Source organism: Epinephelus moara, chromosome 6 (genome assembly GCF_006386435.1).
Source record: "Epinephelus moara isolate mb chromosome 6, YSFRI_EMoa_1.0, whole genome shotgun sequence".
Classification (NCBI taxonomy): Eukaryota; Metazoa; Chordata; class Actinopteri; order Perciformes; family Serranidae; genus Epinephelus; species Epinephelus moara.
The window spans coordinates 3,146,706-3,172,863 of NC_065511.1; the positions used below are offsets into that span (position 1 = coordinate 3,146,706).

Here is a 26,158-nt window from a genome sequence, read left to right on the forward strand (position 1 = left end):
GGTTTATTAAAAATAAGGAACAGGGAAAGGCTTGCAAAACCCACAGAGTTGAGACTCAGGGTAAGGGGGTTGTTTCATTGCGGGGTGAGTTCAGGCTCTATTGCATCCCCCTGTTGTTCTTGTGCTGAAAGAGAAAAAAAAAGAGGAGAAATGGTTAGGCACACGTATATATACCTGGGTCTGACATTGCCTTGTGAGATAAGGCACAAGTATGACAAGTGGCATCAGTTTTAATTGCATTTGTTTGAAGTTGTCTCATGGATATGTAATGAGTGTATACATGTTCAGTAAGTATAAAGTGTTCCCGAATATTGTATGCATTCAACCACTATGGGATATGTTTGTGGGTAGACAAAAGTGAGTTGTGTGTGGGAAGTCACTGCAGGCACATTTTGGTGCAGACCAGTTTGCCAAGACCAAAAAGGGCAAGACAAAACTTAGAGCAGATTTAATTCCCACCATCTTTGTGCATCATGCTGTGAGCGCCCCTGCACCACAATGCACCCCTGGACCTGTAACATCATTGTTACTGCCACTCCTGAACTGTAACATTAATGGTCCTCATCCTGCAGCACTCCTGACACGAGGCACGCAGTATCACTGCAGTATAATTCCTTAAAATGTTTACTTATATTTCAGTGTTGGGTGCTGTTGTAACTGATCACTACACTGGAAACCAGCAGGTGGCTCTACCAGCTCTGGTGTATTAATTTGCACTTGTCATAGTGACTGACTGGCAAGCCAATTTGCTTTTGTTGTGCTAACCTCAGCATTTGCCTACTGTGTTTCATATGACTGGCTCTCAAATATTCATCCCTATCTCATAAGTTATCAGACTTTGATCCTGTGTCTGGTCGTCCCTGTGTCCACAGTTATCTGTTTATTTGAAAAGGTCTAGGCTATTTAATTGTTTAATATCATCACACTGTTATTTATATAAGCAGGGGATTTTAATACAAAGTTGTAACCACTGTATGTGAATGCGTGAATCGGTCAGATCTGCACTCCAGAGGAGAGCCTTCATTAGACTATGCAATATCGCCCACTACTGGATTTGTAAGTTAATGAACTGTAATTAAAGCTCTCTGTGCTTTAATTAGCCGCTATGAAACAACATGACCCTCTTCTATTTTATAATGCCTACTAATATTATAATATTATAATGACGGTAACTGGTAATATGCAATGTATTACATTTTCAAAGTAACTTGCCCAACACTGTATATCATATATTATATATTCAATATAATTACTTATATAATTAATATAAAATGCAGTATAATACATATTAAGTATGATTCCTTATCTCTGGAACTACTTGAAACACACCTTGTTAAGTTTTAAGTCTCACCAAGGTCGACTCAGCACTTATCTGCAGCGTCCTCTCTCACACAGTGGTCCTGCAGCATCACTGCTCCGCCACCACCCAGTGCTCCTACAGCAGGTTACAAATATACAAGATTACATATCTAATACTGTGATAGAATATATATTTAGCATGATCATATGTATAACACAGTAATATATTTGGTATTTAGAATAATTCCCCATTTAGCCTGGTATGTTTCATTTATCAGAATTACTTATCTTGTGTTTTAAATCTCATTCCGGTCCTCAAACTTCCCTCTCACTTCGCTATCAATGTAATATCAGCTGATCTGTAACATATTATAGACAGGTATACTCAACAGAATCACAAAGCCTAAAAAACAGACCATAAGTTACGTTTTTGTTTCATTTCACTTCCTCCACTCAGCAATCACGCAGCAATGTCATATTTAACTGAGCTAATATCTAACTCAGACTGGCTCGCAAAAAATCAGGACTGGAAGCACTCTAACTTCCCAATTTTAGATAAAATGGTTTAGGAGAAGACAATTTAAAACTAACAGGCTGTTCATGGTTAGCTACGGAAGCCCTAAACAGTCATACATACATATATTTTATTTCTTCCGTTTTCTCGTGATAATGAGATAATTCCTACGTTTTCCTGTGATAACGAGATAATTTTCCTCCATTTTCCCGTGATAACGAGATAATTAATTTGAGAGATAATGACTGAAACGTGATAGGCCTGAGATTTCCATCACAGTGACATGTCATGCTGACTGACGTCTCTGACCATTTTAATGCCATTATTCCGACCATCAGATTTCATACCCAGTAGTCCAACCGTCCGTTATTCCAACTACAACACTTTCAACATGAAGCAGTCTGTGCATTTCTCCCTCACTGCGCCAGCACTGACTGTGAAGACAGTTGTGTTTATCTCATCGATGGGAAATCACATCCATCTGCTATATGTGACGTACATGCCCTTATTTGTATAACACATCCTGGTATTCCCCACACACGGGAAGATGTTTTAAGTAGGGGGGGCTGCCATTTTTTCCTGCTGTATAGCGCATCGCACATCGCCACTCACTAGGCTGCTGACTGGCTGCCATAAGCTACACACAAATAAAACATTAAGAAGTTCTAACGAATGCAAATTTTATTACATTTTTCCATAAGAAGGCCAACAGTAGAATTCACCACATGACAAAAGCAGACAAGAACTACTGAGCACTATCCTTGGTGCTGAAGATGTCCCCGAGCCTGTTACAGGCAGCGGTTATAACAAAATCACTTTAAGCGCTGTCCTTGGTGCTGAAGATGCAAAAACAAACAAATGTCTGTACTCCAAAACTCACTACTTCTGACATGACGAACCACGACAGTGTACATAGTTAAAAAAAACAACATCAGCAGAAAAACAGAAGTCCTGCAAACCAACAGCAAGCGGCAATCACCATGGCCAAATAATGTCGCATATCTGTAACTCGAAAAGCACTTGGAGAGCGCAGACCTCCGCCAAGCAGCTCGGATTTCCTGGCATTTTATAATTTTATCCACTTCGCTTCAACCGATCACCACCAAAATTTTATCATCTGTTCCTTGTCCCATTGTCCCAACCTTTCCTGAAAATTTCATCAAAATCCATTCAGAACTTTTTGAGTTATTTTGCAGACAAACAAACAAACAAACAAACAGACAAACAGACCAATGCCAGCGAAAACATAACCTCCTTGGTGGAGGTAATAAAGAAATAAAAACAAGACAGCTGTTGCCAACTAACGCTGTTGCTGCTGCAGCTACTATTAGGCTACTACTGTTATCCAAACTAAATTAAAGGAAGCAAAGATTGTTTAACCTATAATTCCACATTATGTTGCCTTCTTTCCACAGCAAATAAATTATTTCCTTTTAACGAATGGCTCAGAGAAATGCCATCTAGCAAAGTTAAATACTTTCACCACCATTTTAGTTATGAAATAGCCTTACATATGATATTCAAGGTAAACGCACACACAAGCAGAATCTCACACACATAAAACGTGACTGGAATTAATAAACAAGCAGTAAATGCACAGTGGGGGTTATTTGTTTTCTGTATTGGCGTGACGCGCTGTGTTAATTGAGTGAATCGTCCGAGCTGGACGCGTGTTAATTTGAGTTTGATTTAATTACACTAAAGTTGTTGAGTTAAACTAACCATAGGAGTCCTTTTTGTTTTTATACAATTTATTGCTGCATTTTGAAAGCAAAAAGAGTTAAGTTTTTGGGGGGGTTTCATGTTATATCAGGGGTTTCAGCTTGGCACTGTGAACCTGTGCCCCCCGTGACCTGTAAAAGTAGCGTTGTGACATAAGCCTCTGTTTCTGTTGTTGACGAATTGTTACAAGCTGATGAATTCGCTGGTCAAGGCTAGACAAAACGTTAGATGGATGGTTTGTCTCTAACAAAATACTTTCTATAGACGTGCTGCAAGAACGGATTCATGCTTAATATACATCTGCAGCCAGAGCGCAATACACTGTCAATCATGGACGTCGGACGTCAGGGCGGGATTTCTGTTGGGAGGGGTGGGGGAAGCACGCACACTTATCAGTGATTAAGGATTTGATTTGAAGTTATTTTACAATAACATGCAGTTATAAGAGAACTAGAATGGATGAACACGGCATCTTTATGGTTAAGAAAATGAAACTTTGATAACTAAATCAAGCCATTTAAGGAACATAACAACATTATTTGTAACCTTGAATGAAAAAAAAGAAAAGTCTGCGCTCCTGACTCAGGGCTTTCATGCATTTCCAAAAATGGACCTTCTCTCAGCTGACCTACTGATGAAGATTTTAAGCAGGGTCGAGACATCGCTTTAATCCGTGAGGTCACTGTGAGCATTCATAATGGCCAAATGTGTTAGTCTCTCCTGCGTCATGGTGTTGCGCAGCCAGGTTTTCAGCCTGCGCAAGGCTGAGAAAGAGCGCTCGGATGCCGCGACAGATATGGGCAGGGCCAGACAGAGCTTGATGAGGCCCGAGCCAGGATGAACGGATCACTTTTTAATATTTCCCTCTCTGCACAGAGATGCATTTATTTATAGTAAACACATTTTATAGTGAGCAGCATACATATGTCCCTACAAATCCCAACCGTGTTTACAAAGTTTGAATGAACGAGACGGACGCAAAGCAAACGGAGGCTGCGCATTGATCCTTTTGCCCCTGTCTGCAGGGACGAACAGACCGCATGATGGGGTCAAACGGATCATGTGCATAATTAACCACAAAACAAGCAAATACTTCATCTTAATGACATATAACACTCATTATGCTTCAGCTGAATCTTCTAAGCAAATGACCATGTTGAATTGAAATTAGTTTATCACGTTAAATGTCCGAAATTGTATGAACTTGCTCCAATGCGTTAAACCAATCTTTGTGGATAATCACACAGCCTGATATGCCCTGGCAAACACAGTGGGACTATTTTCTGAAAGCACAGAGCAAAGAAATGTCTTTTTTTTTCTCCCCCAGTCTGCTGTCAGCAGGAGCAGGGATTTCAGCACCACGGACAGCGTGTGTAAAAAGACTTGACAAGTGTCTCCTTTAAATGTGTTTGCTGCTAGAGAAATTATACATAAGAAATGAAGACAGTGATATTTTCAATTAAAAACAATGAGTTGAACGTTCATTTCAAGCTTTTGTAGTACAACGAAATTCAGAATTGTGCGAGCGCGGACGGAGAGCGGGCGGCAGTGTTTGATGCAGGAATCTTGATATGGACTTGAAAATCAGTTTCGGAGTGGGGGTGTTTCAGAATCGAGGGCTGTCCCCTGTTGGAACATTGTGCACGCACAGCCCTTCACCACCTGGATCCTAAAATAAACACCTGTTTTATTACATAATCATGCTTCCGTGTTGCGCCATTCATTAAGATCCTATATTTCTGTCATTCAAATGACAAGAATTGTGGTTTAATACTCTTAATTATAACAGCCAGCTTATTGAAAAATAAGGACATAACGTGCACGGGCTCGGGCCGGGTTGGGCTGGATTTCTTGGGCCCGATCTAAGCTCTATTAGCCGCTCTCGTGGAAAGGGGGTCAGTTCCAGGGAACCCACATTCACTCGTTTCCCCTGAGCTGCCTCAAGAACTGCCTGCTCTCGCCCTGCAGCTACGCGGAGTCCCTCCTGATCAAAACGGCGCTCCACCTCTGAGCGCAGCAGGTCCAGGGCCTCTGTATGTAGTCAGGCAGGCTGCATATCACATCAAAAGCATAAATCTATGCATTCATGATATGAAAGAGATAAATGTAAGTCAGACAAACTGAGTTTAAATTCAGATTCTTTATTTTTTTAAAGCGTAATGCAGTGGGTAGGGAGGCTGATGGGGTGCGGGGGGCGGATGGGAGGGGGTGCGGCCGCACCCCTAGTTCCGACGTCCCATATAGCAGATGGATGTGATTTCCCGTCGATGAGATAAACGCAACTGTCCTCACAGTCAGTGCCGGCGCAGTGAGGGAGAAATGCACAGACTGCTTCATGTTGGAAGTGTTGTAGTCGGACTAACGGACGGTTGGACTACTGGGTATGAAATCTGATGGTCGGAATAATGGCATTAAAATGGTCAGATTAATGGGCAGTCGACATTATGGGACTAAAACGATAAAAACTCGCTGTAGACCTGCATGGTCAGATTAGCAGGTTGGAGTTATGGGTAGTCGGACCCCCCTGGTGGCGGCATTGACATTAGGTATCGATACACACCGGGTGGTTATTTGTGTCCAGTTTCTCCTGAGTAGGAGGGAGAAGACTGATATGCACGAGGCACGTAAGTTTTATTGTGTGTCAGTAGCCTATTATCGCTTAAAAAAACCCCGAACCTTACTAGAAGCCATCAAGTGAGCTGACAAACAGCTGTTGTAACATTAATTCATTCCTTGCACAAAACACAAAACAAAACACAAACAAGCAGAGAACTAGGCTTAACGTTGGTGTTCAAGGAGACATCAGTCAGCATGACATGTCACTGTGATGGAAATCTCAGGCCTATCACATTTCAGTCATTATCTCTCAAATTAATTATCTCGTTATCACGGGAAAATGGAGGAAAATTATCTCGTTATCATGAGAAAACAGAGGAAATAAAATGTATGTATGTATGACCGTTTAGGGCTTCCGTAGTTAGCATTACCTGTATGGTGTGTACAATATCTACAGTGTCCTAGCCTAATCTGTTATCTTATCTTTTAACATTACATAAATCTACTAATTTAATGGGAGATAATCCACTAACAAGCTTTAATGCATATGTTAATTTAGATAAGTTGTGCTGATAATGTAAAATTTGAGTCTTTGGACATCTTACCCGTTAAAAGTACATCACAGCCGGTCTTTTCTGCTGTAACTCCATTGCATGTAGTGTAATAGTTAATCCCTAATCAAGTAAAAGTGTTATACTGCATAAGTTGATTAAGAGACAAAAGCCATATAACCATGTTTTATGTATAAGTTCCTATAAAACTGATTGAGATGCATATGTGTTAAAGCATTGTTAAACATGTCAAGATGTTCGCAATACAAAGTTATGTGCTCACATTGTATCCACATACTGAAGAACACATATAACCTATCATGTTCTGTTTAATGATAACACACGCACACATTCAAATGTTTGTATTACCTGATGCACATTTAAAGGTTCACATTGCATAAGAGCACTAGGGACTGCATAAAGAAAGTCCCTAAAATTCACGTTTTTTAAAAATAAAGTGAAAGCAAATCCAGATCTAAGGGTGGGAGATTTGGGGAATTCCAGGCCCAAAGTGAAAGTGATTACACCATTAAAAAACGGTTTGAGTGGGAAGGACTAAGGAAAAGAGGTGGAGACTCTAACCAGTCTCCACCAGCATAAAAGCGGACGTACTGAGAGCGAGTTTTCAGTCCGGCTCCGGGGCTTGACTCATGAGTTGTATGTGTTGAAGCTTGTGAACACATTAAACTCGATTGCATCTGACTCTGCCTGTCTCCAGTGTTTCTTTGAGTATTGATTAAGATGAACCCAAGGTAGTAGACTGACATCAGAGGACAACTGAGAAGCAGCGCTGAGGACAAGGTCGGGAGCCTCCAGGCCCAATTCCAGGCACCGATTTTTGCCTCTTCATGCGCTGCTAGCATATGTCGCTTACTTCTGGGAACTATTGAGAGGCTCCACAAACCGCCACTGCTGTGAAAAAAATGGCCCATTAGAGTGAAAGGAGATGACGTGACTCTCTATTCAAGGGCTCTGGTTGCAGTAACGTACTCGTCTACACAGCCACACCAGTCTGCAAACACCTGGTAAGTTTTAAAATTACATTTAATCTCTAAGGCTCTGTAAAGGGTTGCACTTCTATGGTTGTTGTTGCTGGAAAGAGGAAAAAAAAAAATACTTGCATGTATAAATTATGAAAGCCAGGATTTGTTCCTGTCTGTCTAAATATTTTCATGTTTTCTGAAGCCTGGAATTTACTAAAAACACACATGTTTTCAAAGTATTTATCCCTCTCATGTAGTCATATATTAAAAATATTATACATTTTCACCATATATGGAGAGGTTTTCCATTTAGCGGTCTAGTTTTCCTGTGTCTATGTTTTTTTTTGGTCAGTTGTTCACAGGATTTCACACACTTAACTATTATTTCACAGTACAATATTGTATTCAGAATTTTATGTTGAAATCAGTGTATGCCAGACCATCCCCTGTGATAACAATATTATGTAATAAGGTTTTTTGTGTGTGCTTGAATCGCACTGAATTGTGGGATCTGGTGCGAGAATTATTACGTGATATGGCAGATATCAATATGACCAGCGGCGCCAAGCGGTAAATAAGTGATACTGCACACTCTGATACGGTAAGTCACCTTTCTTTTTTCCCTCAACCAAACCATAAAGAAAAATATAACAAACTTATATTGGTAATGAACCAACTATCTTTAGGATCACAGCAGCGTTCCCTCCAATTATGAGTGTGAGGCTTAAGTCCAGGGTCATGGAATTCCTGGAACCTGTGTAATTAAACGAATATTTGTAAAAGGTTTTTGAACACAATTGTTTTCATTTATTTAATATATTAATAGACATTTAAATTTAAGAAATATGTGCCTTGTATTAATGTAAGTTAGAGTACTACTTAAAAATCTATTGCTGCGCTGCGCAGGCTGCATCAACTAATATCAAAATTACGTAAAACTTACATTTTTGTAATTTATTTATCACTTACTGGAATACATATAGAAAAAAACATTAAAAACATTATGTTAATGGATTTTAATTGAAAACTACACTATTTAAGTGGGTGCATAGCTGGTCAGCTGATTTAAAATTGTGAAATATGTTTAATAAATACAGTTACAATTATATAACAAATATATTATAATAATGGATTACTATTTAATTTTGATCTCGGTTTATCCAGTATCTCTGGTGCAACTAAAATTTTATTCCATCTTGCATCACTTGTGCAAATTAATAGCAAGGCAGCAAGCTCTTGAGGGCATACTTTCAAGTATCCAAGAATGACATATTGCTTGAGACAGATGGAAGTTATTGAAAACATAAAAACGCACTTTGGGATTGCACTAGACCAGGGGTCGGAAACCTTTGCTATAAAAACAGCCATTTTTGGCCAAAAGAGGGGGAAAAAAATCTATTTGGAGCCACAAAACATATTTGAGAACATATTTGAGCCTTATAATGAAGGTGACAGCCTATTAAGTCTAAATTAGCCTACCAGTATTACTAATAGGTTTAAAAGAACATTCATTAATTTGTTTTACCATGTGTGGCTATTCTTGTTGTCTTGTTGATTCTTGTTGTACCAAGTAAATCATTTTTTAAAAAGTAACATATTTTAGAGAAATATCAGTCTGGTTTTAGGATGAACCACAGTACCGAGACAGCCCTTTTAAAGATTTTAAATGATATCAGGTTGAATGCAGATTCACAAAAACTTTTTGTGAATCCTTTGATACAGCCTTTGATACAGTAGATCACCACATTTTATTAAACAGACTCAGAAACCTGGTGGGCCTCTCTGGTACTGTTTTTAACTGGTTCAGCTCTTATCTCACAGATCGTTGTTTCTTTGTAAGTATGGATACATGTTCCTCCAGAACGCATGAAATTAGGTGTGGGGTGCCCCAAGGGTCAATTTTAGGTCCACTTCATTTTAATCTATATATGCTTCCCCGTGGGGACGTCATCAGGAGGCACGGCATCAGCTTCCACAGTTACGCAGATGACACACAGCTGTACATCGCCGTGTCTCCTGATGACACAGGGCCAATTTATACCCTTTTAAACTGTATTTTAGATATCAAGTCATGGATGGCAGTGAATTTCCTACAGCTCAACCAGGACAAAACAGAGGTTTTAATTATTGGTCCTGAAGGCAAGAGAGAGAAACTTTTACCAAAACTACAAGATTTTAAACCTTCACAATGTGTAAAGAACCTGGGTGTCATTTTTGACTCTGAGCTTAGTTTTATTCCACACATAAAAAATGTAACAAAGATAGGTTTTTATCATCTTAAAAATATAGCCAGAGTCCACCCGTTTCTCTCTCAGGCTAACACGGAGGTGCTGATGCATGCTTTTATCTCTTGTCGTTTAGATTATTGTAATGCCCTGCTCTCTGGTCTTCCCAAAAAGACCATCTCTAACCTGCAGCTACTCCAAAACTCAGCCGCTGACGAGGACCAGAGGGCGGGCCACATTACACCAGTTTTAAAATCGTTGCATTGGCTCCCCGTGTGTTTCAGGATCGATTTTAAGGTTCTTTTATTAGTTTTTAAATGTCTTAACGGTTTTGGGCCATCTTATTTATCTGACCTGCTTTTATCATATCAACCCTCGCGGATCCTGAGGTCCTCTGGCACCGGCCTTTTAATTATTCCAAAAGTGAGAACAAAAACCCACGGGGAGGCTGCATTCAGCCATTATGCTCCACACTTATGGAATAGCCTGCCGGAGAACATCAGGATTGCAGAGACTGTTGATGTTTTTAAAAGGAGGCTCAAGACTCACCTTTTTAATTTAGTTTTTAGCTGATTTCTTTTACTCTTTTAATTCTTCTATTATATGTTATTTTTACTTTCTAATACTTTTAAATGATTTATTTTTAAATCTTTATGCATTTTATTATTATTAAGTTTCTAAATCTTCATTTATTTTTTTATTATAATTAATATTATTTTAATCTTTAAATCTTTAATTTTTTCTAAATCCTCACACTTTTATGCATTTTATCATTATCTTATCTCCTACTTGTTTTATCTTATCATATTGCCTTTTAGTTTTTAGTTTTTAGCTCCAGTGTTTCCTCATGGGGGGCCTCCACACTGAGAGGTGTGCCCGGTCTGCCCGCGGGGACGTCATCCTGGAGATCCCTCAGGCCCAGAGTACTGGGGGGCTCTGCGACATGTGTGGAGCCTACCTCGGTTTGTCTGGGTCGGGGTGGTCTCTGTGGCGGCGCTGCCTGTGGCCATAGGCTGTGACAACTCTCGGTGTGGATGGCTCCCCATAGGTGGCTCTTTCCTCACCTGGTTCCTCAGTGCCCAGCCATGTTATTGACTATATTGACTGTGTGTGTGTGTGTGTGTGTGTGTTTATATGTGGGGGTGGGAGGGGCAGGTTTTCAATATGTATGTAGTATTTTTGTTTGTTTTTTATTCTGTGAAGCACTTTGTGCTGCATTTTTCATGTATGAAAAGTGCTATACAAATAAAGTTTGATTGATTGATTGANTATTTTTATTCTGTGAAGCACTTTGTTCTGCATTTTTAATGCATGAAAAGTGCTATACAAATAAAGTTTGATTTATTGATTGATTGATTGTTTTATTAAACATTCTGGAACAAAGGTGAAAAATACTCAACCCTGAATGACATTTTTTAACAGGTGGAGATCCAGGCCCTTGAAGACCCTCAGATCATAATTCTAATGTTTTAATATTTTGATATACTAATATGGGTATTAGCAGAATGTTTTAGAGTCCAATTGGACATTATGCTCCTGTACTGTAATTATTAACACAAAGGGTATGTGTACCATCTGTTACTATACATTTTATAGTGCCATTTCCATCAAATGTAACAATTATATCACCATAAAATGTGCTGTGCAAAAGTATGTATATGGCTTACTGGTTCTCATTAGTTTATTTTGTGTGTGTGTGTGTGTGTGTGTGTGTGTGTGTGCGTGTGTCAAATTGGGGATACCATTATCATTTTACACTGATATTTCTGGATATTGTATTTTTATTGTATGTTATCCTGTATAATTTCTGTATTGTAACCAATGGGTAAAGTTAATTCAAATGCAAATTTATTTATCTGTGCCTTCAGGAATAATTGTTTGATGTTGTTTTTAGGTTGGTTTTGTAATGTTTTTTTTCACCATTAAAGCAAAGGTGGAATCTGAAAATTCAGTCAATATCTACTCAACATAGAGGGTTGGTTGAAGTTTTGTAGTCTACAAAACACTCATGGAGTTTCACAGGAAAACAGTATTGCAACTTCCTCCCAAACAACAGCCTCACTGTAGCCTGTAGCTCTGACTGTTTATCTGTGCTCCGCGCTCACGTGTGCGCGCCTGCGCGAGACCAGCGAAAGCATGAGCTTTGCTCACCTGTGTTTACATCACGTGACACGTGCACCACAGGGGGAGACAACAGTGACCACAGTGGCTAAAAGATAATTTGCACTTCGGTCTTTTAGCAAAGGACAGCCCAACATGCCTGAAGACTTTGAAACTGAGGAGGAACAGCATTTCTTTGTTGAGCCGTATTTGTTTGAGCCCGAGTATACGCACGGAACTCAGGCTACTGGACGAAGCAGCCGCTGCAGCTCATGAGCCTCAGCCAGCCGCAGAATACCGGAGTTGAGCACTGGAAACCTGGTGGTGTAGTTGTTTCAAATGCAAAGCAATGCCAGCGGATGAGGAAAGTCTTTGCTGCTCAGACTGGGAATTGGCGATGCCTGCCTGGACATCAGTACTGACGAGACTGCTGCTCTTCAGAGACCGTGCATGACTGATCACCCTGAGCACGCACACGTGAACGCGGAGCACAGAGAAGCAGTCAGAGCTACAGGCTACGGTGAGGCTAAAAACAGAGTTCATATGACACAGGCTACGGTGAGGCTAAAAACAGAGTTCATATGACGTTTGTCCAAACAACTTTTTATGTCGCGGCTGCAGCACACTTGGATCACTACGGACGGGCGCCGTCTACCATTAGGTGTGCTAGCCGCTCCACCCGCCGATCTCCGCAAGGGATGTGAGGACTCTAAAACTTCACCAGGGCCTCCATCGGCATATGGGTGAGTAGATAATGGCTGAATTTTCATTTTTGGGTGCACTATCCCTTTAAAGTCAGTACTGGAAACCTCTGTTACAGAGGGACATGGTATTAAATTTAAAGCCGATGAATCATTTCCTTAAATTTTGCTACAATACTATCTGATAAACACCTAGTATAGTAACTGTTGCAGAGTGGCTTGTAATCGAGTAAAAAGAAATTAAAAGTTATTAAACTTTGTGAATAAATATATTTTTATAGAATCATATCTGCTGTCTGTTTAATGTTGCACAAGAGTGAATGAAAAATCAACCTCTGCTATGTCAAGAACTCCGAGATCCTTCAGGTTTTTCTATTAATTTTGGTTATGGATTTTAATTTAATTATTAATCGAAAATTCCAAATTGATAATTTAGTGAACTTTATGAGACTGATATCTTTAACTGGCTTTCATTTTTCCCTTTTCGGGAATGGTGCCCCACGAGGTGACTTAATGAAAATTAAGTCACATTATTTAACATAATTAATAATTATTAATTATGTTAAATAATTAATAATAACTATTATTATTATTATTATTATTATTATTATATAATTAATAATAACTATTATTATTATTATTATTATTATTATTATTAATAATAATAATAATTATTATTATTATTTATTATTTCCGATAGCTAATTTGATACTATAATTGGAGATCTATTACAAGGTCAGGCCCGTGTTAAGGCTTCAGTCCCAACAAAGCCTAGATCACAACAAATAGTATCCCCTCTTTTACAGTATCACCAGTATAATTTACAACATTAATGGTGCCGCCACGTAAGGCCCAGTATTGTTCCTACATTAATGGTGCCCCTTGGTGAGGCCTATTATTATAATTCCCAACAACTGTAGTATGTGCGGACCATTCATACGCTAAGTCTCATAAGTTGTTGCAGCAATTTTTGGACTGACACCTGCCTTCAATGAAAGGCTCCTGAGATGCCAGGTCAGGTTAGGCATTAGAGTAAGTAAAAATTGGAATCTAGGAGGGTTTGCTAGAAATTGTTCTGACAGAGAGCGTCCTGACGGGGAGCATCACTGCCTGGTACTGAAACAGTACCAAACAGGAACGAAAGGCCCTGCAAAGTATGGTTCATTCAGCTGAACTCACCATAGGTGCTGTTTACACCAGATGCTGCAAAAATTAGGCCAGTAGAATCATTTAAGTTCCCAGATGCCACCCGGATAACTGACTTTTCACCCTGCTGAGGGGAGAAGGTACCGGTTACACCAGGCAGCACTGAGAGGCTCAGAAACAGCTTCTACCCTCAAGCCACAAGAATACTGAATGATGACCCTGCCTCATCCCAACATTAATATTTATGTGTTTATTACTACTATATTTGAGAAACTGACAGCTATTAATTTTACTGAAATCATATTTATGATTTCATGTAACAACTGAATTCAAGCTGTTCAAGTATCTGTGCTCCTATCAGTGGTTCAAGTGTACTAGGCCCAGGTTCAAATGGTGCCCTGCTCCCTGCTCCACTCCAGCTCCACTTGGCTGTTCTGATAGCCACAATTCTACATCCTATCCACCTTATTCCTAGCCCCCATGATACCTTGCATGAATTATGTGCGCAACATTTCCTGTGTTGAACCGAAACCGGCAATTTCCAAACAGTTTGTTTAGAAAACTCTATTCTTCTTTCCAAGAGCAGTTGGGAAACAAAACATGATGGAACACATCACCTGTTATAGGTCAAAGAGAATAATGTGATCATACCTCTGCCATCTCTGCCAGCCATCTCAAAGCATTGTTTTTTTCCCCTTTCCAACCAAGCACGCTAGCAATTAGCTTGCCTTGCTCTGTTAAAATATTGTTACTTTTAACATGGCCCGAGCTGGCTTAAGGTAAACATCTGCTCCTCTTAAAGATGATTTCTGATTCCTGATGACTTATTAAGAGATACTAACACGTTCGGCAACATAATTCACTATTAACTGTAGCTCCATGTAAAGTGAATGAATGTGATGTTTCCCAGCTAATCCTCCGCTTGTCTGCATTAACAACCCAGTTTACATGTTTTTTTAACTTCTGATTTATTAAGAACTGTATTCTGAGTGAACCATGATGCTGAATTTAGCAGCAAACTTCAGTAATAGTAATATAAAGTAGAAGTAAAAGAATAAACTTTTGGCATTCATATTTTGTATATGATACAAAGTATGGTCAATCATTAACATATGCTCAGCCCTAATGACTAAATACATATTTCCAGGTATGTTGCTGAATTTATTTTATAATGAGCAATTTTCTAATGTAGGTTGAGAATGAAGTCAGATAGGGAAAGTCAGGGATATCATGTACTGACACTGAGTGACGGTCCTGTCAGTCTACGTGTCATTCTCTTCTGCAAATTCTGATTTAATACTTTTTGGCTATGTCTGGTGAAACTCTTGTGGTTTTATTTCTCATATCTATGGTACCTTTGGCAACAGGAACAATCCCTTTTTGTTCTGGTTACATGTTCAACACACAGTTGCTGAAGACAAAAATTTAGCTTAGACTGGTTGTTAGTCGTTACGGACACGGACAGTGCAACAGGTCCCAGAGCTCCGCAAAGACATTTTAGAAAATGCTAAGTTAACATTAGTTAAATATTTGTTAAAAAATAAATCAGTATTTGCTAAACTGAAGGCAAATTACTTTAGAAAAGAACCAGCATTGGCAGTTAGCCGTCAAGGGTAGCCACTGGGACTAACCACAGACAGTCCACGTTTAAATCTGCATGTGAACAACAGTGTTTTCATTTGGTCTCTATTGACCTACATACAAATTTCTTAATAAAATGGTGATACTAACAGTCTGTTCATTAAAGAGCAGAAGTTAAAATAGACTCTGGCCCTGGCACCACTGTGAGCGGCAGGGATACAGGTAGGTTGCTGGCTGATGCGGCTTTTCATTTCTGTGGCAGTTAGAAACAGCATGCAGGAGTGAGATGGTATATCCTTCGAGAGCGTGGGCGCTGAAATTACCTATTTCACAATTTGTACCACTTCCTGTGTCCACAATGTGGTGCTGGAGAACACACTAATTATATGTCATGTTGCTGTAAATGACCATGATGACACCATGTAAATTCCATGTAAATCAAAAGATAATTGTCTACCAAGTCATCTATTTCGCATGTGGAGGCCTTTAGGTGAGGAGTATTATAAAACAAGTAAAAGGACTGTAACCAGATCCACATAAATGGCTTGTAGAACACTAGATTCTTTCTTTTCCCCCCATCTGTTCAACAGGCTGCCATTTATGTTCTAATACTGCCATCTAGTGGTCTTGTAGGAGAACACATTATGAACTGAATAAGATGACCAGTATGATATTGTAAACAAGCTACATTTATTCTCATTCTAGTAACCAGTAGTCTACAAGCTGAACATAGGTTGGTTTATTGTTTTATTTATTCAGAAAACAGTGTTTTTCAGTTTTGTGAAAAGATTAGTTGATTGTGATGTTTTTTTTTATTACTCCATAGAGCTTTAACATGTGCACAGTGTGACACTGTTTTCTATGTTGTTGCCTGTTATAAATAAATGATAACTGTAGACAGTAAATGTGAATGTGTAGCAGGTGCTAGGTGTATTTAGTATAGATATTTAGACACCTCGTCAGCTAGACAGACATTCCCCTGTTCATTACTGTGCACAAATGTACTGTATGTACTGAGGCCTCAACCTCAAAACACCCTCTGGTGCTGGTGGATAGAAACCTCCCGCAAGAGTTCACGTTATGTGCACTGTTGTTGTTTTTTTTAATTATGTGGAATAGATGCCCCCATCTTCCACTTTAGCACCTGCCCTGTGAATTGTCTGTGTACGGCACTGCTGCAGAGACATACACATAAGCGCACTGGCACATTTCCCTATCCTTCTGTGTTTCACTGCATGGAAAAGGATGAGAGCACCTTTAATGAGAATGTCTAATAATTCCATGGACAAGGTGAGAAAAGTGGGATAAGTCCACTGGAGTTGTTTCCCTGATTGAAAGAGCTCCAGGTATGACAGCAAAACACTGAATTAACTAACAGAACAAGACAAAACAATGCGCACCATCATGTTGAGGCAGCCATCGGCGGTGCCATCTTGACAGCAGGATGAGAAAAAACCATGATAGATGACAGATGACTTTGGTACAGGAATGCTGCCTCACATGTGACACTGGTTAGCAGCATAGTGAAGAGGTCATGGAGATAAGGACAGGATCATCTGGAGGATGGATGCAAAAAGGACGAACCGGTAGTGGGTGTGTCCTGTAGTGGCTGCTGTCACATAAACAGGGAAAAAAGAAACACTTTCAACCACATCTTATGACTCACAGGAGTGCTGTCAACTCACTTAGGACTCAGGTCTGAAGAAAGCCTGACATAACTCCTGGGGAAGAGGATTCTTCAGTCTACTGCCCATCGCAGAACAACATGGCACCGACTAAACTGGGTAAATCTGCATTTTCATTCATTCACTCATTTCAATTTTTTTTATATTATTGCATTGCATTCATGGTTGCTTCCTTTGCTTGTGCAAACTGTGCTTCAAAAACACAATTAGTAGTGTAAATGTGCTTCTCTTGTAATTATTCTTTGAGTTATTTTATTTTCTACATGCTTAGCATACAAATCCTTTGTAATGACTTTGGAGGGCTTACAATTTAGACCTTTTTTTCTACTTTTACTACCACGGTCGTAGTTTAAAATCATATGTGTTGGAATCACATGCAGAGTGAGAGCAGATAGGAATCACTGTAGTATGCTGTCTCTGCTGGGTAAACCTGATTAACCAGTCAGTTCAGAGTCTCTGATTGCAGGCTCGTCACACCTAACAAGGGCGACTTTACTTACTTACAAAGCTCAACAGAAAGTCATTTGAGTCTTTCAGAGGTAAATATGAGTGAAAATATAGGCATCTGCTATTCTGTTAAACATTTTGGCCAGTCATTGAAAGGTTTCACATTTCATGTATAATCATGTCAACCCAGGGCACCCACTAGCTCACCTGGTAGAGCGGGCCCCTCATATACAAAGGCCATGTCCTTGTAGCCCTTTGCTGCATGTCATACCCTCTCTCTCCCCCTTTCCTATCCAATAAAGGCAAAATGCCAAAAAATAATCTTAGAAAAATCATGTAGACCAGGGGCTGTATTCACTAACATTCTAAGAACACTCTCAGAGAGCTCCTAACTTAGCCTAAATACTTTTAGTAAATAGTCTTAGCTTAGGAGTGATTTAGGAAGACTCTCAGAGCAACTCTGAACAAGGAAGAGACAGAAACTTTCACCATAGTGAGGAGGTGTGGTTGACCCTGCCGCTAGGTGTGATACATTCTTTTAATAGATGTGATTGGTTGTCATAGACACACCCCTTTGTGAGCCTGCAAGGTGTGGACATCCAGTGGAAATGAAATGAACTGCTAACTGTGAAAGTTAAGCATTGTTAGTGTGATCACTCTGCTGATGGAAGGATTTGACAGACCCAAATCATTAGTGGTGCATTTCTCCAGTTTTCCAAATATCTTAGTATTTTGATCATTTTTATTTCTGGCATTTTAGCATTAGGTGGGAAATATGTGCGTATCCCTATGATATCAACCACACATATTATCCCTGCACGATCTAATCTGTGGCATTTCATTTACTCACTGTCATCCAGTGTTTGGAGGATATTCCTCCGACCTCTTTGTGATTTCACCATTTTCTTCTCTGCTTGAGAAACTTTTAAGTCTTTTAAAAGTCCTCCTCTCTGCTCCTAACAGTTTTCACCTCAGGAGCTCTTTTAAGGTCTAAGGTGCTCTGTAGATAACTTTTATTTGTACAAGGACCTAGTCTTAACTTAAAGGGGACATTCTAAAAAACGTCACAATAATAGGTGTTTTCTTTTTGTCACTAGGAGTAACTCTTTGTTCTAGGAGGCTTTGTGAATACGGCCCAGAAGGGCAACTATACAAAAAAGGGCCGGGTCAAGGGCGGGTGTTGGGCAAATTACTCTCAAAATGTAATATATTACATATTACTTGTTACCTTCATTTGAAAGTAATATGTTACTTCACAACATTCCACTCTGTGTAAAGTAATAAGTTACTCATTACACTACTTTTGCATTACTTTGATCAAAATTACCTCAGAAGAACTAATGTTGATTTTAAAAGGATGAGGGTCATGTTGTTTCACAGCAGATAATCAAAGCACAGAAGCTCCAGTTTATTACATTTAATTTCAAATCCAGTGCTGCACAGTCCTGACCCATTAATGCATTCACATACAGTGGTTACCACTTTGTATTAAAGTGAAAAAAAAATGATACAAAGCGATTAAATAGCCTAGACCTTTTAAAATAAATGAGTAGCCTTGGATACAGGGAGGGTCAGGCAGAGGATCAAAGTCTTATAATTATGAGATATGGCTCAATATTTGTGGGCCTGTGATATGAAAAACAAAAAACAAATGTTGAGGTTGGCACAACAAACAGAATGGCATGCGATTAAGTCATTTTGACGAGTGCTGATTAAGACACTGGAGCTGGAAGACCCACCTGCCGGTTCCTGGTGCGCCCGTCAGCTACAGCAGCATCAGAGAGAGAGTTATGCATAAGAACTGGACTGTGTGCCTGTGTTGCTCTCTTATCCCCGCTGAATTTCAGGCAGCCTTAGGATGCAAAAGCAGAACGAGATATGTTGTGTGTTGTTATATTGATGGAAACACACTGAACATGACAATGCACAGTGCGACATGACCCAGCTGTGTTGACCCCCAGCATCTTTCTATAATGTTTTTTGTAGTGACATGACAAGACACATGACATGCGGTGCATGCTGCTGTGTTTATCCCAGGGCGCAGCTGTCTGGCCTTGAAAAACAGGCGCTCTGGAACGCTTGCACATTTCTAAGGCACTGTTCTTGCTTTTGAGCGCCTTGTACGTGTTTATATTAAAAAGAGTGGAATTGAGGGCGCAAAAAACATGGCATGTGTGCGGGACCTTAATTGTCCTTCACTTCACTAAGCGAAAGACAATCATAGAAATCAATAAAATCAATAAACAGTACATTGCAGTAATTAAGTACATAATCTGCTATTAATCAGGACACCACACTTAACAAGTAATTAACATATCCATCAATCATGGAATGGACCTGCATTTGTATAGTGCCTTTCTAGTCATCTGACCACTCAAAGTGCTTTATACACTACAAGTCACATTCACCCACTCACACACTGATGGAACAGCCATTGGGAGCAATTTGGGGTTCAGTATCTTGCTCAAGGATACTTTGACATGCAGACTGGAGGAGCTGGGGATTGAACCACTGATCTTTTGATTGGTGGACGACCTGCTCTACCTCTAAGCCACAGCCGCCCCATCAGTGGCTGACAGTTTTGTTCTTGTCTTGTTTCAGGAGCTTGGAGTCCTTTAACAGAGGCAGCTGTGGGGTTTGCACTGGGAGCAGTGGGAGGTTCCATACTAGGAGCCACAGAGGATCCAGTGGACAAGATCTTGTCAGTGATGACTTCTGCAGGCCCACTGAAACCAGTGATGGAGGAAGTCAGGACAGTGGGTGCTCTCGGGCTGGGGACCCTTCTTGGAGCCACAGCTTTGACCACTGTGATGACCTCAGTCGTAGCTGGTGTGATTTTGGCAGCAGTGGTAGCTTCAGTATTTGTGGCCATGAGAAGCTGTGCCTCCCACACAGACTCTGCTGGTATGTGGGCATCAGCAGCACTCGCTGGGGCCTTTGGGACCACTCTCAGTGGAGCCACGCTTGGGATTACTATTGAATGGATTGTGAGGGCCTATGGCATGGTGGGCCTCCTGTGGGTGTTGAGCATATTCACCATGCTCAAACCGCCCCTGCACTTTGTATTTAAATTCCTCTGGAAGCAGGGAGAGGCCTGTTGCACTCTGGGATCTACCGTCTGGGACAGGGACAGGAAACAGATGGAGATTACAGAGTTGCAGCACAGGCAGAGAGCAGCTGAGCAGATAGAGCAGACGATACTGACGCTGGAGAAGGGAGGCAGCACCGGTGGGATGGAGAATAAGATGACATGGGCCAATGAGCGAAGGCAGAGAGAGGAGATAGAAAGGAGGAAGATAGAGAGTGAAGAGGCAGAAATGGAGCAAAGAACAATCCAAGACTGGATCACCACGGTGGTGATCAAATACGTGGACTTCTTGGCTTTCTCTGGGATTCCAATGACAGTGGTTGCCATAGTAACATCAGGGTTCGGGGTGTTTGGTTACGGAGGCCACCAATCTGTGTTTATAGTGCTTCTGGCTTTGGTTGTAGTCATAGCCTATTTGCTTATGAAATCTTCTGACTTTAAGTTCTGGATGTTGATAGGTTGCATGGCAATGCTTGCTACATTTGTCATTGCCTTACTCACCCTACATGCCGGGCAGGTGGTTGTAACAACTGCCATGAAGATGCAAGCAGCAGGACAGAGTCAGTCCACAGAAAACATCAGTGCTCGTATGAACTACCAATCCTCTCTGGAAGCTTTGAACGCAGCTGTCTTTGTGGCAAAATTATTTGAGCTGGGTTTAGGGGCTACAGTGGGGGGTCCGCTGGTGAGGCGAGCAGCTGGAGAGGTGAAAGTTATAGCAGGGGCGGCTTCAGTTGCGGGGGGTTTACTTGTGGGGTTGGAGGTTTTAGGCCCGGTTCTGGGAGAAGGGGGGAAAGCTGGGGCACTGCTGGGGGTGGTGGGGGCAGCGGGGGTGTCTGCGGGTGCAGCTGCAGCCTTGGCTGGAAGGTGGTCCTCATGGCTAGGAACTTTGGGAACAATAGCAGGGTTGGTCATAGGAGCATTAGGGGTGGGAAAATGGCATATTGTTAACATTGGACTGCAGCTGCCTGTTGCCTATATCTTCGCTATGACCAATCCCTTTTAACACAACAACCATAAGCCGACTGTCAAACATGTCGAAGCACTAGGAGTTGCCAGTGTATCATTTGTACTAGTTACCTGTTTTGAGTTAATTGAAAGGATAAGTGTAGTTATATTCCATATTTTTCCCTACAATTAACAAATCCAATGTGTAGAGCCAAACCAACAGTGAAGGTATTGTAATAACAAGTATAATATATTCTTCCTCTATGCCAAATGATGACTATTAAAAATGCATCAGTGAGTCACATTGGGTATGTTTACATGCACACAATAGTGCCCTATCAGCCTTACTAAGAATAACTAATGACCCCCTTCTAGCTGCTAACTCAGGTAATTGCTCCATCCTCTTGCTCCTAGATCTAATTGTAGCCTTTGACAGTGTGGATTACTCTACTCTCATTCACAGAGTTAAGGAATAGGTGGGCATCTCTGATCCTGCTTTAAACTGGTTCCCTTCATATTTATCCAAAAGATCCTTCTTTGTCTATGTCAGCAACTCATTTTCTTCCTTGGCCCCCATCTACTGTGGTGCACCCCAAGGGTCCATACTTGGTCCAGTCCTCTTCTCTATTTTTTTTTTTTTACTTCCGTTAGGCCACATTATTCAAATACATAACATGTGTTTTCACTGTTATGCGGATGACACGCAGATTTACCTCCCCTTAGAGCCAAACAACATCAACAAACTAACTGAACTTGGGAACTGTCTTCATGACATCAAACCCTGCAAAGATTCCAATTTTCTCCAGCTCAATTAGAGTAAAACTTAACTTATTGTATTTGGCCCACATCACTCCTCATCTTGGCCCATTGGCCCCCTTTGTTAACCCACATGTTAAAAATTATATTTGTTATATTTGATTCAGAATTGAAGTTTGACAAACAAATCAACCAAGTAGTAAAATTAAGTTTCATGCCGCTGCACACCATCTCCAAACTCAGATCAATTCTCTGTACTTCTAACCTAGAGAAAGTCATTCACACCTTCATATCCTCCTCTGCTTTGATTACTGCAACTCATTATATACCTGGGCATAACTCTGGACAATAAACTCAATTTCGATCAGCACACCAGAGACATACAAAAAAGGAGCCAACAAAGACTGTCAGCTATCCGAAAACTCAAAGGACTCTATGTCGCCCCCCTTCTACTGCTATTTCTGTACCAAAGCATCATTCATTGTTTCTTCACCATGCTTTCTGTCACCAGTCGGGCCAAACTGACACACATCACACACACCGCTTCCAAAATCATTGGTCTTCCCACACCCAACCTCACAGAGTTAAATAACAGGTCCATTACACGCTTTGCAAAATCAATAGAATGGAACACCACACACCCACTCAACCAATACCTCATCCCATTACCCTCAGGGCGCAGGTACCAAACACTTAAACTCAGGAAAGCTTGACTCTGGAAGAGCTTGATCTCAGCAGCCATAGCTGCGCTGAACAAGAGATCCCAATGACTCAAAGTGTCCACCTCTGTGAATGAACGTGATGTTTTGTGATGTCTGTGATATGTCTGCACCTGTGATATTTGTGATCGATCTCTGTAAATGTACAGTTAGTGGAAACAAATTTCCCTCTGGGACGAATAAAGTAAGTCTAAGTCTAGTCTAAGTCTATATGTTGGCATTACTCAGTCTTCTTTCTCCTGTCTTCAGAAAGTCCAAAATGCAGTCCTGAGATCCAGGACTAAGTATTACAGGTACAAGACTTTCTCTGTCACTGCCCCCAAAGGCTGGAATTCTCCTTCTCCCACCATCTGATTCTCCCCCACCACTGAGATTTTCAAGAGTCAATATAAAACACACTTGTACTCACTACCCTTTAATTGTGCATAATGTGATTGTCATTATTGCTGTTACTGTCACAGTGTGGTGACAGTATAAAATCAACACTGATGCAGTTTTTTACTATTGTTGCAATAATCCTGGTAATGACATGTTATCATTGTTGTTATTATTATTTTGTTACTATTATCACTCAGATTCTTTTGTTTCTCCTTCGGTTGTACACTTTTCTCTGTGTGTGCTATAAGAGCACTTTGGGTCAAATCTGTGTTTAAAGTGTTACATAACTAAAGTTGATTTGACTTGACTATTATTGTGAATATATCAATTTTCTGAATTTGATGCAAGTGGCATGAACAGCATATTCTGGAACATCTTTTAGGAGCTCTTAGATTTTGCACATTTCAAGAAGGTGGTTGAAGAATTGAAAGATGGAAGGTGTGTTTGCTCAATCCAACAAGTCCTGCAGCGGAAACTTTGAAAAAGTCATGTTATGATGCAAAGAAGCAAAATGACAAGCAGCTCTAGCTGTTCCACTTTTCTGTATTAAGAAGTGATACATCAACAACATGTTAAAAAAACAATTAATCTGAGTATGCAGGGTGATATACAGGAGTTTTATTGGAATATTCATTTTTTTCTATCAGCCACGTAAACACCTTAGTAGGAATATTACCTTTTTCAGAATATGGGCAAAAAACAGAATATTTTGTGTGTAAAAATGTAGTCACTGTTGCACTGGGTGACATGTTCCGTCATTACCATGAACACACATACACACACTAACACACACACACACACACACACACACACACACTGTATTTCATACACTGTGATGACTTAATCCCATATACACCATGCTTTTGCAAAGTAGAACACATCATGTGGATTCATCCAAAAACATGTGGATTCATCCAAAAAAAAGAGCCTTTTTTTAAAGATGAAACTTTATTTTATTTTATTTATTTACATCTTCACTAGGAACCAGTGGGCTTGGGGCTGAATGCCACAGAGAGAGTAGGGATGTCATAAAGTATTGAGACATGCACAAACACATTGAAGGTTTTGATTTTTTCATAAGATTTTTAACCATAAGAAAAAAAAACAGAGTAACATTCTGACTGGTCCTTTAAAGCTAAACTCCACCCACTTTTGACCAGGCAGGGGCTCAGGTGAACACTGGCAGAAGTGCAAGCTAGTTTGTAGCTGCATACTGTTGCAAGACAACAGAAGTCACTAAAATTACCAAAGATTTAATTACCAATTTCCTGGTCATCTCAAGTTTGCTGGAAATGTTATTCAAGGCGCCATAATGCTGGGTGTTTAGACGTCAACATTATCAGTTCCTCCATCTTGTCTTCTCTCTGCTTCAGTGATTCACACTAGTTGACTGGCTAAAGCCAGGCGACAGCTGCCTCATTGAAATGACTGGAGGCAGCGTGCAGTGGTGTGAAAGCCCCTATAGAGCTTGAAATCTTTCCTGCCAGATAAGGCTCTAAAACCAATAAAACTGTAACAGTTCACCTACAAAATCCAACTCCTGTTTTATATTTTATATTGAAGCTGGGGCAGCACTGTGTTAGCACTGCCACCTCACAGCCAAGAGGGTTCTGGGTGTAACCCACCAGCCAGCTTTTCCTTTTGATAGTTATCTGTAATGTTTTGTAGTGTACACTATGCTTAAGATTATTGCATTCTTACATGTCTGTACCAGGGGCCCCCTGCAATATAACCTCTCTGTGTAAACTGATTAAATTGAAGATGTGTTATCTTTCAGAAAAAGATCTGCCTCTGCTCTAAATCATTCCACATTTTATTTGAAGGTTATCTCAAATATCTTAATAAATAAAATGGTGGGATGCAAGAGATTTTTGAGTCATAAGGATGTCTCTGTGATCCAGTTCCACTAAACATACTGTGTCTTCTACTATGGTCCTAGGAAACCAAATCCTATATTTGTGATTCCACAGGCCAGTAAAGGCTGCCCCTTCTCCTTATACAATGACTAAAGATCAACATTGTTAGTTTAGCCACATGACAGTTCACATTAGAGTCAGTATCTTGCATGAAAAATTGCTCAATTAAATTAAATTCAGTTCGATCCAATTCAATACAATTCAATGCAAGAAAACTTTATTTATCCTGAAGTTACAGCAACACAAAATACATACATGTCAGCATCCTCCTGTCTGACACCTCCTCTACAGACTCCTGTTCCACTACTAGGACAGAACCAGCTTTCCTGATGAGCTTATAGAGCCTGTTAGCATCAGCTGCCCTCACCCTGCTGTCCTAGCACACTACATCGTAGAAGATGACGCTGGCTACTAAAACATCTGCAACATAGTTCTGCAGATGTTGATATATCTGAGTCTCCTGAGAAAGTATAGGCGATTTGTAAGTAAAGCAGTGATATGACAGGTTTATGTATTCTCTCTGTAAGTTTCAGCCTCAGGAAAGACCTGTGTAAGTTTAACTGCTTCTCTCAGGCCCCTTCAAGGAACATGTATGGAAATGAAAGGCTTTTCAAGTCATGTCATCACCTACACGTGATAAGTAGTGTGTGAAAGAATGTGGCAGAACCTGTTTTTCATGGTAAACCACCACACGTATGAACCTCCAGCTACCAGTGAAGGTAAAAGAAAACTCAACTGTAAAATACAAAGAAATTCAAACTGTCACTATGCCTTGTGCCTTGTTCCCAACACAGGTCTTTCTCAGTTTAGAGTTTCATGTTTTATTAAATTAAATATATTAAT

At 40.2% G+C, this 26,158-nt stretch overlaps 1 protein-coding gene and 1 long non-coding RNA gene across 2 annotated transcripts; one reads left to right on the forward strand and one right to left on the reverse strand.

Moving 5' to 3' along the window:
• LOC126391252 (uncharacterized) lies at positions 1-17,935 on the reverse strand. Its single transcript, XR_007570065.1, has 3 exons — positions 17,718-17,935; positions 16,779-16,990; positions 1-124 (listed from the first exon to the last, which is right to left on the reverse strand). It is a non-coding gene; the product is annotated as an uncharacterized LOC126391252 (long non-coding RNA).
• Positions 17,016-25,171, forward strand: LOC126391214 (uncharacterized). The gene is made up of 2 exons (XM_050045813.1): positions 17,016-17,162; positions 20,112-25,171. Exons 1-2 carry the CDS (start codon positions 17,144-17,146, stop codon positions 21,602-21,604), a joined length of 1,512 nt encoding a protein of 503 aa, XP_049901770.1. The 5' UTR covers positions 17,016-17,143; the 3' UTR covers positions 21,605-25,171.
• The last annotated feature ends 987 nt before the right edge of the window (positions 25,172-26,158 follow it).